Below are 18,080 nucleotides of genomic sequence, written 5' to 3'. Positions count from 1 at the left end.
TCATAGAAGGTACAAAAACACAATTTAACAGAAGCATCCACATCTTGGGCCTGTGCGTCGACTAGTCAGCTTCCGGTGTGACTAGAGCAGGGCCTGATGCTCCAACGAAGGTCTGATTTTTCACCCGTGCGCAGGGAGACCGTTTCCGGTAGGTCTCAGCAGGGGTTCTGGAGTCAATCTTCAGCTGTGTCCTCTTGGGGCGTGGGCCCAAGAGAAGCAGAGCTTGCTGGATTACTGGGCACGACACGTCTAAGCTTCACAGTAGTAGGATTAGATCCTGGCTCAGCAGTCCATCTAGTATGGGCAAGCTTCAAATTCGTCCAGTGGATCCAGGGTTTCCTCTCAACGACCTTCACAGCTGTAGGGGAACTGAGTAAAACAGTGAAAGGTCCCTCCCACCTTGGCCCTAAGGGCTCTGGTCTCCAATTTTTAACCCATACTGAATCTCCAGGACTGACATGACACACAGAATCAAACAAGGGAACTGGGAGACAGGCAGAGTAATGTCTTTGGAGTTTCTCAACTTGTCGTCCAAGGGCTTGTAATTCTGCTGAGGTGATTAACTGATGAAACCCATAAGCATCGGTATGAACTCCCATGGTCAGTGGGGGAGGACGGCCAAACATTGCCTCATAAGGAGAAACTGAAGTTCGTTTGGAAGGGAGGCAGTGCAGTCGGAATAACACTAGAGGTAGAATCTTAGGCCATGGCTGTTCAGTCTCTTGGGTGAACTTCCGCAAGGAGGCTTTAAGAGTTCTATTAGCTCGTTCTACTGCTCCTGAACTCTGGGGACGATAGGCACAGTGTAATTTCCAGATGATTCCTAAGGCTTTGGCAACTTGCTGAGTTAATTCAGAGATGAAGGCTGGTCCATTATCAGAGGAAACCCAGGTAGGTAATCCGAATCTTGGAATTAGATCCCTTAACATGGCTCGGGCAACTTCTGAGGCCTTTTCAGTGGCAGTTGGAAACGCTTCTATCCATCCAGTATGCGTACAGACAAACACCAACAGGTAGTGATGACGACCAACTTTTGGCATCTCGGTGAAATCAACAACAAGCGAAGTCATTGGGGCTGGTCCTGGGGTATTGATTCCTGGAGGTCGTCGGGGACCTTCTCTAGGATTGTTTCGGGCACAGGTAACACACTGACGGCACACGAGGTCTGCTAATGCTGTCTTCCGTTCCAGATGAGCCCAGCGGTCTAAGGCTTTAACAAGACTGGAAGATCCATAATGGGTATTAGCATGAAGGGCTTTCATTATTTCATAGCCTAAGGAGGCTGGAATCCAAATTTTTCCTGTTGGCAAGATCCACCAACCTTCCTCATTCTTTTTTGCTGATTGCTGGTCACAGAGGTAGTCTTCATGTTTGGTGTAACGAGGCGTCCAAGCTGAGACTGGAGTGGGGAAGACAGGACAGGCTAAGACTGACGGACTAGGAACTAGAGTGCGGAGACAAAGTTTTCCTTCTGCTGCTTCCTTAGCTGCTTTATCAGCACGACCATTTCCTTCTGCAATTGGGTCAGACTTCCGTTGATGTCCTCGACAGTGGATTATTGCAATCTTAGTTGGCAGATTGATGGCTTCTAGCAGAAGACGAAGATTTGGCCCATATTTGATATCCTTTCCAGCGGCTGTAATAAATCCTCGGTGTTGCCACAGCATTCCATGTGCATGGGCTGCCTTGAAAGCAAACATTGAATCGGTGAATATATTTGCAGCTGCATTCTTGCTTAGATGTAGGGCAACTGTCAGGGCTATTATTTCTGCTAGTTGAGCAGATGTTCCAACGGGTAGAGATTCTGCTTGTATCACCTGATGGTCATCTACAACAGCATAGCCTGCTTTGCGACGTCCTTGAGGGTTGATGAAACTGCTACCATCACAGTACAATATTAAGTCTGGCTGCTGAAGGGGTTGGTCACGAAGGTCAAGACGAGATGCAAACAGCTGGTCAGTGGTTACTAGGCAATCATGCTCAACATCTTCACATGGTACTGGCAACAAGGTGGCTGGATTTATGTTGATGACAGGAGCTAGAGATACACCTGGGTTCTCGAGGAGAACTGCTTGGTACCTGGCCATACGTGAAACTGTCAGATATTTGTGACCACGAGCTTCTAAAATGGTCTTAACTCCGTGTGATACAAACACTGTGAGTGGGGCTCCCCAGGTGAATTTGTTTGCTGCTTCAATAAGTCTACAGCAGGCAGCAACAGCACGTAAGCAAGGGGGCAGACCGGCTTCTACAGCATCCAGGTTTTGGCTAAGGTAGGCCACAGGCCGATTGTGAGTCCCAAGTTTCTGGAGAAGGACACCTAAAGCAACACTTTGCTTCTCATCTACGCAAAGGGAAAAAGGTTTTTCTGGATCTGGCAGTCCTAAGGCAGGAGCCTCAATGAGCCGTTGTTTCAGGGTCCTAAAGGCAACATCTTGATCTGGGCCCCAGACAAAAGGTTCCTGTGTCCCCCCTTTGGTAGCTTCATATAAGGGTTTGGCCAAAAGAGCAAAGGAGGGAATCCATAACCGACAGTAGCTAGCTGCACCTAAGAAGCCTCGTAGCTCTTTGCGACTCTGGGGTAGAGGTATCTGGCACACAGTTTCTTTCCTTGCATTACTGAGAGACCGTTGATTCTTAGAGATTTCAAATCCTAGGAACTGGACTCGAGTTAAGCAGATCTGGGCCTTCTTGAATGAGACTTTATAGCCACAGGCATCAAGGAGACGGAGAAGGTTAAGGGTGCCCTGGGAACATCGATGAGGGTCAGGGGCACAAAGTAACAAGTCATCCACATATTGGATTAAGGTAAGGACCCCTTCTTGGGTGTCAAAGTTCTCTAAGTCTTTACCGAGGGCCTGTCCAAACAATGAAGGAGAATTTTTGTAGCCTTGGGGCAAACGAGTCCAAGTGTACTGACATGGGCTGGAGGCTCCAGGGGCTCTCCATTCGAAGGCAAAGATGTCTCTGGACTGGTGGTGAAGTCCAATACTGAAGAACGCATCTTTCAAATCCAAGACAGTAAACCATGCAGCCGTGGATGGAATCAGAGTCAGGATTGTATAGGGATTTGGCACTACAGGGTGGATAGCTTCTACTTGAGTATTCACTGCCCTCAGGTCTTGGACTGGGCGGTAATCAGGATTCTTGGGGTCTGGAGAAGGCTTAGGTACTGGAAGGATCGGAGTATTCCAGGCAGATTCACAGGGGATCAGGATGCCATCTTTCAGGAGTCTCTGAAAGTGTTTGGTTAACACTCTTCGGGCATCTTCACGAATAGGGTATTGACGCTCTCTCACTGGATTGGCAGTAGGTTTAAGGACCACAACTACAGGAGGTTGGTGTTTAGCAAAGCCTGGGGGATTATCTTCTGCCCATACAGTTGGCACTTCATTTCGGTAGTACAATTTATCCTGCACCTTTTCCTTGTCATAAAAAGCATCTTTATCAGTCTGATACTGGACTTCTTCAGGGTCACCATCAGGGTGTCTTCTAAATCCACATCCCATTAGGACCTCAGGAAGTCGCCACTCTTCTGTAGCATCAACCTCTAAATTACAACACACTAGTGAAGTTTGAGTCTCTGGAGGTAAGGACAGAAGTGCTGAGCCATCCGGAGTATCAAAGGTTATGGAGGCACGCATTTTAGATAAAAGATCTCTCCCAAGCAAATTAATCGGACAGCTGGGATTTAAGAGAAAACGGTGGGTGACCCGGTGACCTCCTAGAGAACAGGTTCTTGATTGGAGGTATGGGAGAGCAAGTTTCTTCCCTGCCATGCCTACAACTGTTAGGCTATCTTTAGTGGGCAGAGCAATGGGTGTCGTTACAATGGATACTTCAGCCCCCGTGTCTAACATGAAATCAACAGGATTTCCTTCAATATTTAAGCGGACCAAGGGCTCCCGAGGGCCACAATTGACAGAGCCCGGTCGCCCCTAATCATCATAGTTCATTCCGGCCATACCAACAAAGCCATCTTCCGACTTCCCTGCAGGGTAGGTGCGGCTGTACCGGCTTTCATTAACTTGCCCTCTTGGAAGGTGGTTAAAGCTCTGTCCTCTTCCTTGGCCTCTAGATCCTCCCCTCCCCCGGAGTCTGGACTGGCGGTTCGGACATTCGTTTTTCCAGTGGCCATCCGCTCTACAGTATGCACATTGGTCCCGGCCTAGGGTTCTAGGACCACGGGGCTCAAGGTTGGATGTTGGGGACGGGCGGTCATACTCATGGCCTTGGATCACTGCTGCTAAAATTGCTGCCTTTCGTCTATGCTTAGCTTCTTCTTCTTTCTTCTCTTCTTTATCTCTATTCACAAAAACCTTCTGGGCCACCTCAATTAATTGGGACACGTTCATCCCTTGGAACCCTTCTAACTTCTGTAATTTGCGTCTAATGTCAGGTGCAGCCTGGCTAACAAAAGATGCATTCACCATTGTACGGTTTGCTTCTTCCTCTGGGTCAAAAGGAGTGTAGAGGCGGTAAGCCTTGTACAGTCTTTCAAGGAAGGTATAGGGTGGCTCAGTTGGCTCTTGAATGACCTCCCTCAATTTAGCCATATTCATGGGCTTCTTTCCTGCTTCCTGGAGACCTAAGAGGATGGCAGTTCGGTATTCCTCTGATCTTCCTCTATCTGCATCTACATTGGGGTCCCAATTTGGGTCTATATCTGGGAAGCGGGCACGAACCCAGTCAGCTGCATTAGGCTGTTGGTCAGCAGGGACTCTGTTTTCAACAGTTTTCTTAGCAGCTGCCATGACTTTCCGCTTCTCTTCTGAAGTTAATAAAGCAGTAAGTAACTGGCTACAATCTCGCCAGGTAGGGGCATGTGTAGCCATAATTGTTGTAAACAGATCTGTCATGGGTCGGGGGTCTTCACTATATGGGGTCGTCTGTGTTCTCCAATTACAGAGATCGACAGTACTGAAAGGAGAATAGACCCATCTCATAATCCCATCCGCTCCTGCTGGAACTTGACGGAGAGGGCAGACTGTTGCTAAATTGCCAGTTTCCTGAGATTTGCCTACAGGCACTTTAAAAGGGTTCATTTCACTGAGTCCTGATGTAGGACTCCAATGAGTGGCGGGGCTCCAGGTCCCTGTTGTCGGATTTTTCTTAAGGACTGTCTTAGGTATGGGAGTGACAGGGGTCTCAGGTTCAGGAGCAGAGGCAGTAGCCAAACAGTCCACTAAGGATGGATAAATGGTGGAGACTGGCACTGAAGGGCTAAGCGCTTCACTGATTTGCAGTTCCTGAAGCTGCTCCTGGGCTGCAAGTTCTTGGGCGGCACGGGCCTGCGCAGTCTGTGATCTAGTCACTCTTGCTTCTGGGGGCGGAGTTGGAAGAGGAGGCGGTGGCAATGGCCCAGCAGAGTATGGTGGGGGCCAATCATCCTCCGGTGGCGGGCAAGTCACTTGGGGGCCTTGGGGCCTGCTTTCTGGGGTATTCAGGGTTGGACAAATTGCTGGCATAGTTCCTGGTGTTGGGCAAACTATAGGCTGGTTGGCTGCTGGGGCAGAGCCCTGTCGGGTTTTAAATCGCTTGGCCTTGGAAGGATTTTTCCTCACATATTCATACCAGCAGTAGACATAATGGAGCTGCTGATCGGAATGGTCCTCTTGGGGATCCGTAGCTGCCAGATAGACTCTGTGTAGCAGAGAGAGATCCATGGAGCCCTCTGGTGGCCATCCCACTGTAAACGCAGGCCAGTTTACCTCACAAAATGTCTGCAGACAGACTGGATTTAAAACTACGCCATGAGTGGCTGTGCCAAAAATTTCTTCAAAGTGCTTGAGCATAAACTGAAGAGGGGTTTTGGGCTTTGCCTGACTCCCTCCCATTTTGAACAGACAAAAGACAGACAGCTGGGTATACAGAGGGTGGGGTAAACAGGGAGAGTGGTAAGGGGTCCACTGCTCCTAGACACATAAAAGGGAGACCTTAACCACAAATGCTTCCACCTGTACCCGACTCAGATGCGATCTCTCGACTGAGAAATGCGAGCTTGAGGTGACCACAATTCAATTTGACTTTCTCCTATTACGGGAGTCCGCCTTTTCACACTCACACACCATGCATTCACTTCAACACAGATCCCACCCTGATCATAGGAAAGCCAAGGCTTTCCTAGCCTGCCTGACAGAAACTGACCCGATAGGAAGGTGATCAGGCTTCCTCTTCCCTTCAACTGAAGGGGACCGATACCGATTAATACTGACCTGACTCTGACCAGACTGGACTCCGGAGTCTTCCCCTGATGTTCTCCTCCTGGCTGAGTTCACTGAGCAAGCGACTTTGGTGAGAACCAGCCCTGGAGAGGAGTGAATGATCGGCTTTTCGAAATCGAAAATGGCGCCTTTGCCGCCAAACAGTCCTCAGTCAGTGCGGTTCTCTTCAAAATCGTGGCTCAGGAGGGGTTCCCCAAAACCCTAGAAGAGGAGTCTTCATTTTTTCCAAACCCAGGACCAACTGAGCTGCCGGTCAGGGAACCAGAAATGTAGCACGGAGAAAGGGGCCTAAGCCCAAGCACAGACCACCAGATCAACAGAAGGAGAAGAACTTTATTGGCGCCGGTTCAGTCAGCGAAGCACGCTTTAAACAGACTGAACCCAGAGCAATGCAGGCTCCAGGCTTTTATACTGCAACAAGGTTACACGTCATCATTTACATCACCAGAGTGGAATTTTCCATTGACTAGGCTTACTTTTCCCGCCCAAACCAAACAAGCTCACTTCTGCCCCCTTATGACTGGAACATGAACAGCAACTATCCCCTTATATGGGCAAGGAATAATAAATGCCTGCTTCAATACCTCCAGGCAATCTGGGCAAGGGGGAGCATATAGATGTTAAATAACATCGGGGAAAGCACTGCCCCCTGAGGCAGTCTGCACTCAAGCAGGTGTCTTCTGGGCTGCTGTTCCCCTAGCACCACCCTTTTACCCATTTCTTTTGAATACCTTGCTCAATAAGGTGCTGTGCTAAAAGTATGCTTGTGACCATTAATTTTAAACAAATACTTTATAACTTTGGATGCTGGCAGTGGTTCTCTGTATGACACAGACCTCCACCATCTTTTACATTTTACCTGTCTCTTTGGATCCCTTGCTCAATCTAGCGCTGTGCTGAAAGTATGCTTCTGATCATTTTCTTTTTAATACATACTTTATAACTTTTCATGCTCATAGTGGTTCTCTGTACCACATAGACCTCCACCATCTTGGACATGCTATTTTAAAAGAAGTGCCGGGGGAAGGCAGGCAGTTGGCAAGTGGCTATTCCTCCAGGGGTGCAGAAGGCAGTAAACTGTCCCCATGGTGACCAGGCATGGGGCAGTGGGAGACACAGAGGCAAGGCCTCAGAACTCAGAAAGGAAGCTGGGACTCCTGACCCTCCCAGTGGGCAATTCCTACAAAGGCCTGTTGGTGGCGGGCTACCCGAGAGAGAGAGAGAAAGAAAAGCCTCTCCAGGTGTTGGGAAAACTTTCGAGGGCTGGGCAGAGCAAAGCAGGCCCGTTCCACCACAGGACCAAAGTTAGTATTTTATTTCTGCTCTAGTAATCCATGCTTCTTCCTGCTGTACCTAGAGGACTGATCAGGGCTTGGACAAACAGCAAAGTCCCCACATAGATCAGGATTGTAACTTATAACTGGCAATACTGTGCAAGCACGTTAAGTTGCCTTTTTACCTGTCTTTTCTTCTTTAAAAAATTAAGATCCTCCTTTAGAGCAAGAAAGAAGGCTATTGAGTGAAGACTTGGTTGATAATTCTTTTTTACAGTGAATGGAAAGCAGAGCTCCTAATCCCCCAATGAGCATTTGCCCTTTTAAACACTCTTCCTGCTTTGTTAAAAGCAGTACTTAGTGTACAGAGATAATTGTAACATTATTCTCTTTACATGGACTTGCAGGTGCCCATGCAGAGGAGAAAAATGGGCAGGTACAGAGCATTGGTGACACTTTCACTGCTAGTATTGGACTACCAGCATATGCTTTATCAATGTAAAAATTACCTTGATTTACACTCACAGAAAAGTGCCAAGGGAAGTGAGGGGAGGTAAAAAGAGAGGTCCTGGGACTGTGTGGAAGCTCTGTGCTGGCCTGGCCCTTAGAGCCAGCTGTGGGGGTGGATGCCATGGTTAGGGAAAATCATTTAGTGTGTGCTCAAAGGTTCTTGTCTTGGATATGAAATATGACTAGGGCTCATCTGGGTTAAATGCAGGGAGTTAGGACAACTATCAGAGCCTTTTATCCTAGACAATGGAGTCAAGGAGGGATGTTTACTTGCACCCCTGTTGTTCAATTTATATATAAATGACCTCAGATCCTGTCTCCTGAAGGAAACATGTCATCTTCCACATTTATCTAAGCACGAAGTTACAATCCTTCTATATGGTGATGATGCAGTGATAATTAGATCAATAGTGGGCATCTGTAAGCTGATAAAAAAATGAGCTTTACTGTTATCATGAAGGCTGGGGGTGTGGCGACACTGAGGAAGATGGCAGTTGCTTGATCTCTTGGCTCCACTTCCCTTTCCCCTCCCGATTCTCTTAACTGTTAGCTAAATGACCCTACAATCTTAAAAAATGGGCAAAAACAATGGGATTCCCTCCACCAACCCCAGAATGGCTAATACATCTGCCCAAGCCTTTTTCTCGCCACAGGAAACTCGTCCCAAACACAAAGGCTCTGGAGAGGACAAATTGGCTATGGCGGGAGACTCAACTTCTACTCCACTATAGGACTTGACCAGGCAAAAAAAGACTTACCAGCATTGCTTGAGAAGATGGAACACAAAATTAAAAATCAAATTCAGCATATGATCCAGCTGGTAAGAGAACAATTGGATGTTATTCAAGCTTCTCTGAATAAAGCCTCACAAACAGCAGAAATGGCCCTTAGCCTGGGGGTGACTTTAAAGGATGATGTGAGGGACCTGCAAGCACAGGAAATTAACTATAGAGACAGACTGCTTGTTTTGGAGTCCCAATTTTGACAATTAAACTTAAAATGTACAGGTCTTCCAGAGGGGGCAGAGGAATCTTCAAATTTAATTTGTTTTGTCTCTAATTGGCTCTCCTCCATCTTGTCTCTGGAACCAGGGGTTTTGCCGGCCATATTGAAAGCTTATAGCTTAGGTTCACCTAACAACCCAAGACAAGCAGGCCCTAGAAACATCTTGTTGCAATTTGCTGACTGGAAGGCAAAAAAAGAAAAAAGAAAAAAAAAAGAATTCAAGATGAGGTAAGGGCTAGAGCGTTTCTTTTATTTAAAGATGTTCAGATTCTGGTGTTCCCTGATGTCCCCCAGGAAGTCTTGAACATCAGATGGTCCCTAAAACCAATCGTTTCACTATTACAAGCAGCTAACATCAGATACAAATGGCTTGCTACAGGGAAATTGCAGGTCTCATCTAAAGGCACTACATTTCAAGCCTCAGATGAAGACACTGAGTTAAGTTATCAGAGGCTCTTTGGCTGCCAGAAGGATTGGGAAGCACTCATCATCGTCGACCACAAAAATGGAAAACTCACTCTCCAACAACCTCAGAAAAAACACAGTAAAGTTCCACCATGCAACGCTGGCTCTCCCATGTCTGCAGATGATTCTCCCCCCCCTCCCCACTTCAAAATCTTAATGATGGCATCAAACTCAGGCTTTGTGGTTCTTTTGACGATTCTTTCAGTGCTACAATGCTGACTCCTATTTTTCTCTTAGACTTGTTTGTTGTTTGATATTTGCAACTCACTCTCACGGTTAAGGGTTTTAGAAAAGCTTTTTGGGGGGTGAAAGGGGCTGGGGCTTGTGGATCATTTTGCTCCCAGAGCTGTTAGAGACCACCTTTGAAGCTTACTCATGATATTCAGTGAGCCTTTGTTTTAATTTGTTTCATTTTTATTTTCCAAGGTTGGTCCATTTCCAGTTCAGTTTATATTATTCTCAATTTATCTTTGATTGGCTGTAGTTCATAGGTATGTCTAAATCCATAAGAACATGAAAAAAACATGAAAAAACTAAGGTTTTTCTACAAATCAATTTTTACTGGGTTCCTTGTTACTATTGGGATGATTTACAGGGGAGAGGGAAGGAATTAATTGATTACTTAATTGATTAGGGGAAGTTCTCTTTTTTCTTACCATATATAAATTAAAATACCTTATCAGCTCTTTTAAGTTGATTGAGCTCACATTTGATATTTTAATTTGATTGCTCTAATTAATTGTAGCCACACAGTACGATTACACTGTATCAATAACTTCCATACTTGCTGACATTTTATAATTTTTCAGATACAGATGGGGGGGTAGGGGAATTTATTTTATTGTGAGAGAGTTTTTTTCCCCCTTTCTAAATAATTTTTTATAATAATCCTTTTTTAAAAAACCAATTAATTACTCTTTTGAATCTATTGATTAAGCCTTGCATTGTCCACATGATCAATTCTGATGTTACTCTGATTGTACTGGCTATATAGTAATTTATTGCTTATCACATACACTGCTTTAATACTTTATTTGATAAGAGTTCTGGTTACTCTTTGTTACGGAATAACATTCTTTTGCTTAGTAGGTGGAAGGTTGCCTAATTATTCATATTTCTGACATGGATTCACTGAAAATCAGTTTGGTCAACATCTGGGGTCTTGGCAACTTGATTAAGAAAAAAAAGTACTACAATACGTAAAATCTATTCACCCAACTATTTTATTTCTTCAGGAAACCCATACACGGGCCACAGCACTTCCTATCTTGAAGTCTCCAATGTTTCCACTGCAGTTTCATGCCCCAGGCTCCTCCAAAGCCAAGGACATGGCCATACTACTTTCTAGGGCACTCGATTTTGTCTTAAGTTCTACAAAAGGAGATTCCCTGGGTCATTATCTATTTGTGAAGGGAAATACTGATGGAAAGCCGATCACTCTGGCATCTGTGTATGCACCACATCAAAATCAAATTAATTTTCTAACTGAGATATTTTTTTGCACTATGATCCTTCTAAGAGGGAGATCTTATAGTTGGAGGAGACCTGAACTTCATTGCAGATGATAGTCTAGATAAGTCTTCCACAACATCAAAACATCCACGTTACACTTCGTCTGCAACCAAATTATCCAAGTTGTTTGACAAATTTCAATTGTGTAAAACCTGGAGAACTCTTCACCCCACAGAACAGGACTATTCATACTACTCGGCTAGACACAACATTTTTATCAGAACTGACTATTTACTAATTTTGAAATCACTTCTCCCTGTTCTAAGTGCAGCAACTATCGAACCACAACATCTCACAGATCTCGCATGGTTAGAATGAAGTTTCCAAAAAAAATCCCAAGACACATATGGACTGACAATGGTCAATGGATACAAGTCTTTTATTGAATGAAATGGCAAAGAACAAATTAGAGGAGGATATCAAAAACTTTTTTTCGAAAAACCCAGCTTCTGATACAACCCCTGCTATCACGTGGGACATGATGAAGGTAGTTGTATGGGGTCCATCATTTCCTTGATGGCATACCTGAAAAAAGAACAAGAAAAACTCAAGATGAAAGCATTACAATGGATAGCCACTCTGGAATCTGAACATAAAAGGAAAGGAAACAAGAAAACTTATGCTGAATGGCTGAATGCAAGATCCTTGAATCTTTGGAGTTCTCACAAATTCAAAGAAATCTTTTCACACAACGATGCTTCTGGCAAAAATCTCCAAAGAATATTCATCTTATTGCTTGGAGAGTGAAAGAAAGGAGAAAATCATTGGTGGTGGGATCCCTGAAGCACTCATCTGGTACTCCATGCACTGCGCCCAAAGATATCGCACATGCCTTTGTGGAATTTTATGAACAACTGTATCATTCTAGAAATCTAAAACTGGATGACAGTTCTTCTTACCTTGAAACAGTCTCACCAGTAAAATGTTTATCCTTGGCACATTCAGAACTTTTGGATAGACCAATTACAGCACAAGAATTACAAGATACCATCAAAGGACTAAAAATGAACAAGGCATCAGGCATCAATGGCTTACCTTGAGAATTTTATAAAATGTTCCAGCTTACACTGGCAACTCCTCTTCTTACGGTTTGCAATTCGGTTCTACGTTCTGGGCAGGCACCACCTTCCTGGCTGGAATCCTCTATTGTAGTGCTTCCTAAAGATACAAAGGATCCAACAAACCCCACCTTATCGACCAATAGCACTTATTAACAAAGAGGCAAAAATATTTACCACTATACTTGCTAACTGTTTGAAAATGATAATCTCAGAACAGGTTTTATTCCAAATAGACAACTGACTGATAATATTTGACGTACACTGAACATAATTACATCTGGGAGAAGATTGCCATCTAACTCATTAATTCTTGCATTGGACGTTGAGAAGGCTTTTGATTCTATAGAACCTTCATATATGCTGACTCTATTTCAAAGGATGGGATTTGGAAACAACTTTCTGATGGTTATGCACCTATTCCTCTCTCAGTATACATCCAGAGTGAGTCAATGGCCAAAATTCTTATAGGAGAGCCAGTTTGGTGTAGTGGTTAAGTGCGCGGACTCTAATCTGGGAGAACCGTGTTTGATTCCCCACTCCTCCACTTGCACCTGCTGGATGACCTTGGGCAAGCCATAGTTCTGGCACAGCTGTTCTTGAAAAAGAGCAGTTTCTGTCAGAGCTCTCTCAGCCTCACCTGGCTCAAACACACACAGAGTTCTCTCTCTGTCAATCACACCAACCCCTCCTGATGCATGGAATTCCTTCAGTCTGAGCAGCAAGGAGAGGGCAGTTGAGTACAGCATCAAGGCTCAGGCTGCTGTGGCTGTTGCAGTCTGGCCCTGTATTTGATTAACAGGAGGCAGCTACCTTCCTCCAATGCTGCCCTGAGTTTGCCTTCAGATTTCTCAGCATTCTGGAGGGAGAGCCTGAAGCTGCAGGAATTACAAATAACCAAGTGCAGCAGCTCCTGCACGCAGGCATGCAGGCACTTGCCCCAGAAGGAATGAAAGGCTTGTGGGGAAGAGAGAATTGGGAACAACATGATGAATAGCTGGGGCTAGGCAGCAACTTGCTCTAGAAGCCACACTCACACACACAGAGGACAAGTGGGAGGTAGTGTAAGAGCCCACAGCTGCCAGCTGAGGGTAAGGACTAGGAGTGTGCAAAAAAAAATTAAAATTGGCCTATTCGGATTTGACCAAATTGGGCAGAATCAATTTCGACTGGCAGTAAGAATCCCGCATGTCAGTTTTGTCAGTACCAGCCAATTCGGGAGTCTGTCCGCGAGCCAAATGTCAATTTCAGCCCCATTATATCCTATGGGCCATTGAAGTCAATGGCGAAAACATAGGGTATATTCTGGGGGCTGGAGTGGAGAGGGCTTGAGGGAGAGACTCCAAACTCATGGGGTAGCTGCTGGAGCCTCTCCCCAAGATATCAACCAAGTTTGAAGAGCATTGGACCAGGGGGGCTAATTCTACTGGCCCTCAAACAGGTTGCCCCTATCCCCTCCATTGTTTTCTATGGTTGGAAAAAAACTTACTGATCAGAGAATCTGAATCGGCCTGCAGCAACCCGAAAGGGGTCCGAATGGGCCATTTTTGGGGGTGCATTCGGTTTGTACAAACCAAATGCACATCCCTAGTAAGGACTAATTGAAGGACTGCCATTAGACTCAGTTAAAGAAGGGGACAGCTCAAGTCAAGAAGCAGCTGTTCTCAGGCTGTGTTTCTATGGACATAGCCAGGCACCTACATAAAGTTGATGCCTCCTCCTTCCCCACAGAACCCAACCAAGCCACACACACAAATCACTTGAAAAGAAAAGGTGAGTGCTGACCAATCAGCCTGAATAGCATGGCATGGGCAGGCTGACATGCTGGCAGGCTTTGGCCCCTACCAAGAGAGCTTTAACCTACCTCCTCTCACTAACAAACAACTCAATGCACAGGTTGCACAGTCCAGCTTTTAAATGCTCTACCCATAAACTTGTCTCCCTTCCATAGATACTGGGAGGAATGATAGAGTGTTGCTTTTTGGTGGCCACTCCCCCCTCCCACTTTCTGATAGCCCTGAAGCAAGGGAGAGACTCCAAACCAGGAGATCTCCCAATTGGGGATTGGCAACCCTAGGGTCAGGGCCACTTGCATGGTAGGGAACCCTCAAAGCTTAGAGGGTAGCACCTCATTTCCCCTGTATCCCAATCCCTGCACTATTTTATCTTTCCACCCCCCTGGCAACCCGCATATCTTCTCCCCTTTATCTGCCTCATTCTCTCCTTCTCAGCCATTTACCAACCTATCTTTTATCTGCCTCCTATCTTCAGCTATATTTATTATTTATGTACTTTATTAATTTATTTAGGGATCTTTATTCCAGCCTCCCCAAACTGGCTCAGGGCGGATCACAACAAATCGAGTCGAAGACATGTTACAATTTATGCCCCACCTTTCTCCACAGTGGGGACCAAAGCAGCTTACATTATTCTCCTCTTCTCCTTTTTATTTGTACAACAACCCTGTGAGGTAGATTAGGCTGAAAGTATGTGACCAGTCCAAAATTATCCACAGCATGATAGGGATTCTATCCTGGGTCTCCTGACCCAGACCCTACTCTGAAGCACTGGCTTGCATAAGGTGGCTGCTGCTGAACAGTAGCAAGCAGCCAGGCCCAGTTGAGTTATGAAAGTTGAATGCTATCAAGTCATCTAAAGTTTGCTTCCAGGCTTAGAGTTTCCAGCTTCCAGGTGGGACCTGGAGATCCCCCATAATTACAACTGAACTCCAGATGATAGAGATTTGTCCCTCTGGAGAAAATGCCTGCTTTGGAGGTGGACTCTATGGCATTATATCTGGCTGAGGCCTCTCCTCTCCCCAACCTTGCCTTCTTCAGACTCCACTACAAAATCTCCAGAATTTCCCAATCTCAAGATGTCAACACTTGCCAGGCCTTAACCCAATATGTCCTCCCTCAAAGGCCAAAATAGGCCCAATATGTCCTGCCCCCCTCCCCTTTGCATTTGCTGACAGATCCAAGACTTTGAAGGAGGCTCGTAGCCAGTGGGAGGGGGCCCCCTTTCAAATTTGCCCTGCCTCTACTCCCCCTCCTTTCCCAGAGGTCCCTCTCTCCCCTCCCTGATCCCTACTGGGAGCCTGGAAAGTGGGAAGATGAGCCTACTGGCAGCTCTCCTCCTCCATTGCGCTCACTGCATGCCTCATGGTTGTTGGAGAGGCACAGAGGGAGGTCTTCTTGCTGCTTCCGTAGCCGACTTCTGCTGCAAGCCCATGCCTTTTCAACAGTCGGTGAAGCATGGGGGGGGGGTAAACACCTGCCTGTGAGCAGAGAGCTTGAGGTAGGGAAAAGTCACCTTCTTCTATCCCTGGAGGCTGAAAAAGTTTAATTCCGTTTATTTATTTCATTTTATTTGTTTTATTAATTACTTTAATTTTATTTCATTGGAGCCTCTGGCGCATTGGAGCCCCTCCCCCATTAAAAAATCCAGGCTACAGGTCTGCTTTAAACACTGTGGTTGCCTAGGAACAGCCACTGTGAGAATCTGGTGCTTAAAGCTACAGGCACTCCTTTTATCATTTTTGGGGCTTTTAAAGCCCTAATGTTTTGTTTTGTTAGATTTCACATTTTTCTGCAAATCTGGGGTCTTTTTCAGGTTTGTAGAAAGATCTGTCTTGCCCATTCACTCCTCCTGTCATCAGATTTAAGTATCCAAAGATCTGGCCAACTTCCCTATTGGTATACAGATATTCAGCCTACTTTAGGAAACTGACTGTTAGACATGGTATGTTTCTTAGAATACCCAAGGTCTCTTTAGCATGAACCATGGAAACCTAATCTTAGAATAAACTTTACTTTTTCTTCCATGCCCTGCAACTTGTGAGATGCTGAAGGTTCCATGTTACAAAGGGTAGGTGGTCTCCTTTTCCCTAATCCTTATTGCAGAACATTGGGGTTTCCTGCGAGATTCTTTGGCTATGAAAATTCTGCTCCTTTACAGCAGATTTCTATTTGCCTGTTTATTTTGGCTTTTTGATGACATATTAGCATGAATCCTACCAGCCTGGATGGGAAGTGAAAACCAGTTTGAATTTTCCTCTCCTTAGATAAGGTGAAGAGAACCACAAAGTTCTTGTTGACTATTGTGGGGTCTGGTTGCAATGGTGCCCTTACTTGCTTTTACCATTATAAATTTTACATAAATACAAGCAGGGAACCTATGAGAAATTCACAACAGAGGGAAATCCCATCCCCTCACTAGTCACCCCAATCTCCTATTTTGCCTTTCTCTACCATTCAGAGTACAGGGGGTTGGACTAGATGACCTGCAAGGTCCCTTCCAACTCTAACATTCTATGATTCTATGATTCATGCCCCACTGTCTTGCTGCCACCAACTGATTCCTTCCCTCTACCCTCCTATGATCACCTTGACTGCTTTCTCCCTTCTCTCATTGCTGCCATTATCCTTCCCCTGATGCCATCTCTGAAACCTCACTTCCTCCTACCCTTCTGCCACTTCATTCTTTGCCTCCCCCATCTACTTTTTACTTCATTTGTTCTCCCTTCTGTCAGCACCACCATTTTGGAAGTTTATTGGAGTAGCTAGGCAACAACCAAAGTGGCAACAGAGATTTTGCAATGTCCCATTGTCACATTTTTCTTTACCCCCCCCAAAGCTATTGTCTGGGGTTTACAGCTATTTTTTAAAAATCCCCTATCCCTGGATATCCTCACATGAAAATGAAGAATCCTGAGATAAAAATAGGAATATTCAAATCAAGCTATTCAAGAGTTGATATCATACCTTCTTGTCAAGCATTTGGGAGCCAGAGTCCATCACAAGTAGACTGTGTTCAGTCTAATGAGTGGTCTGATCTGATATTTCGCTTTCTATGTCAAGGTGTTCTAATATCCTTCTCAGGTTTAAAAACTGTATGGGGGGGAATAGAACCCATTAACTGTCATATGTCTGCTCCTTATTTTCAGATTCCCACATTAACTTGTCTTATGATAGCAACAATTAACAACACTGAAAACTTAATTCACACTTCTTTGGGAATTCCACAAAAACAACCGTGTTCCATAATTTGCAGCTTCTCACAAACAGGATGTGTGAAATAACTGTAGTTATAAGTTTTCAGCAGATAAATCTATGCCCGACACATCCTTTTTCAATTCTGCTCTCCCTCCCTTCAGAATCCAGCATCTGTCTAAGAAATAAGAAAATGAATATTCTAGTACTGCAAAATCTAGGTGACTCTATAATTATCAGGCTTTTAAACTTGCCCATAATTTCTCCATTTACTGACAATGGCTTAAATGTATTATAATCATGTCTCGCTCAAATGCATTATGGTTCCTCCCCAACTTTACTAAGCTTTTTAAAATAGGCTTTTGTTAAGCTTAAACTGCCAAATAATTTTATTAAATCACTTAACTTATCAGGTTTCAGAATCTGCCCTGTGAAATATATTGACAAAAAGAGGGTGCACATTAGATTTGCAGCTAATGTTATCCAAAGTTATAATTGCTACAGCTTTTTATGCAACCCAGGTGGCCCTCTATGAAAACTGCCAACTCAAATGAACAAATAATATAGTAGCAATAATTTTACCTGCCCATATGTTTCAATTCAAATATTGATAAGAATGTTTTCAAACTGATTTGCTGGGTTGCTATTGGGGGGGGGGGGTTCATTGAGAAAAAGTAGTAATATGTATTTGCTCCATTCCATGTGTATAAAAAGGAATTTGAACCCATCAGGAACTAATCACATTTCATTTTCTATTTTATTTTTTTTCTCATGGTCAACACTCCAGTACAGCTGAGGTGTATGATAATCAAAGTCTTCTTCATGGTTGAATAAATTTAATACTCTTGCTTCATCAGTGCAGTGTATTAAAAGTCCCTTGACATATTTAGCTTGATTGTCTAAGGCATTACACTAGAGCCATGATATTAGAGATTTCACATACAATACAGGGGGGTCTTTGCTTTCATTTATCTGTAACATGACATACAGAATTGGATTGAAATAGCTTTCTCTATTAAAAAAGACCAATTGATAAAGCCA

The 18,080-nt window shown here is 44.7% G+C and overlaps 2 protein-coding genes across 2 annotated transcripts in view; both read right to left on the bottom strand.

The window, feature by feature from the left end:
- The window catches only part of LOC107111958, a 126,493-nt gene extending 122,615 nt beyond the window's left edge, over positions 1–3,878 (bottom strand). Inside the window, exon 1 of the mRNA XM_015413006.1 lies at positions 369–3,878. Within this exon, the coding sequence (XP_015268492.1) occupies positions 369–3,860 (3,492 nt within the window). The 5' untranslated portion in view covers positions 3,861–3,878. The remainder of the gene's footprint in view (positions 1–368) is intronic.
- A 55-nt stretch (positions 3,879–3,933) lies between these two features.
- LOC107111959 lies at positions 3,934–5,484 on the bottom strand. Its single transcript, XM_015413007.1, has one exon. It carries the CDS (start codon positions 5,466–5,468, stop codon positions 3,939–3,941), a length of 1,530 nt encoding a protein of 509 aa, XP_015268493.1. The 5' UTR covers positions 5,469–5,484; the 3' UTR covers positions 3,934–3,938.
- Between the last annotated feature and the right edge of the window lie 12,596 nt (positions 5,485–18,080).

This window comes from Gekko japonicus, unplaced genomic scaffold (genome assembly GCF_001447785.1).
Source record: "Gekko japonicus isolate JY-2015 unplaced genomic scaffold, Gekko_japonicus_V1.1 scaffold2397, whole genome shotgun sequence".
Taxonomy (NCBI): Eukaryota; Metazoa; Chordata; class Lepidosauria; order Squamata; family Gekkonidae; genus Gekko; species Gekko japonicus.
Note: the sequence above shows the minus strand (reverse complement) of the source record. Positions and strands in the feature narration are given on the sequence as shown.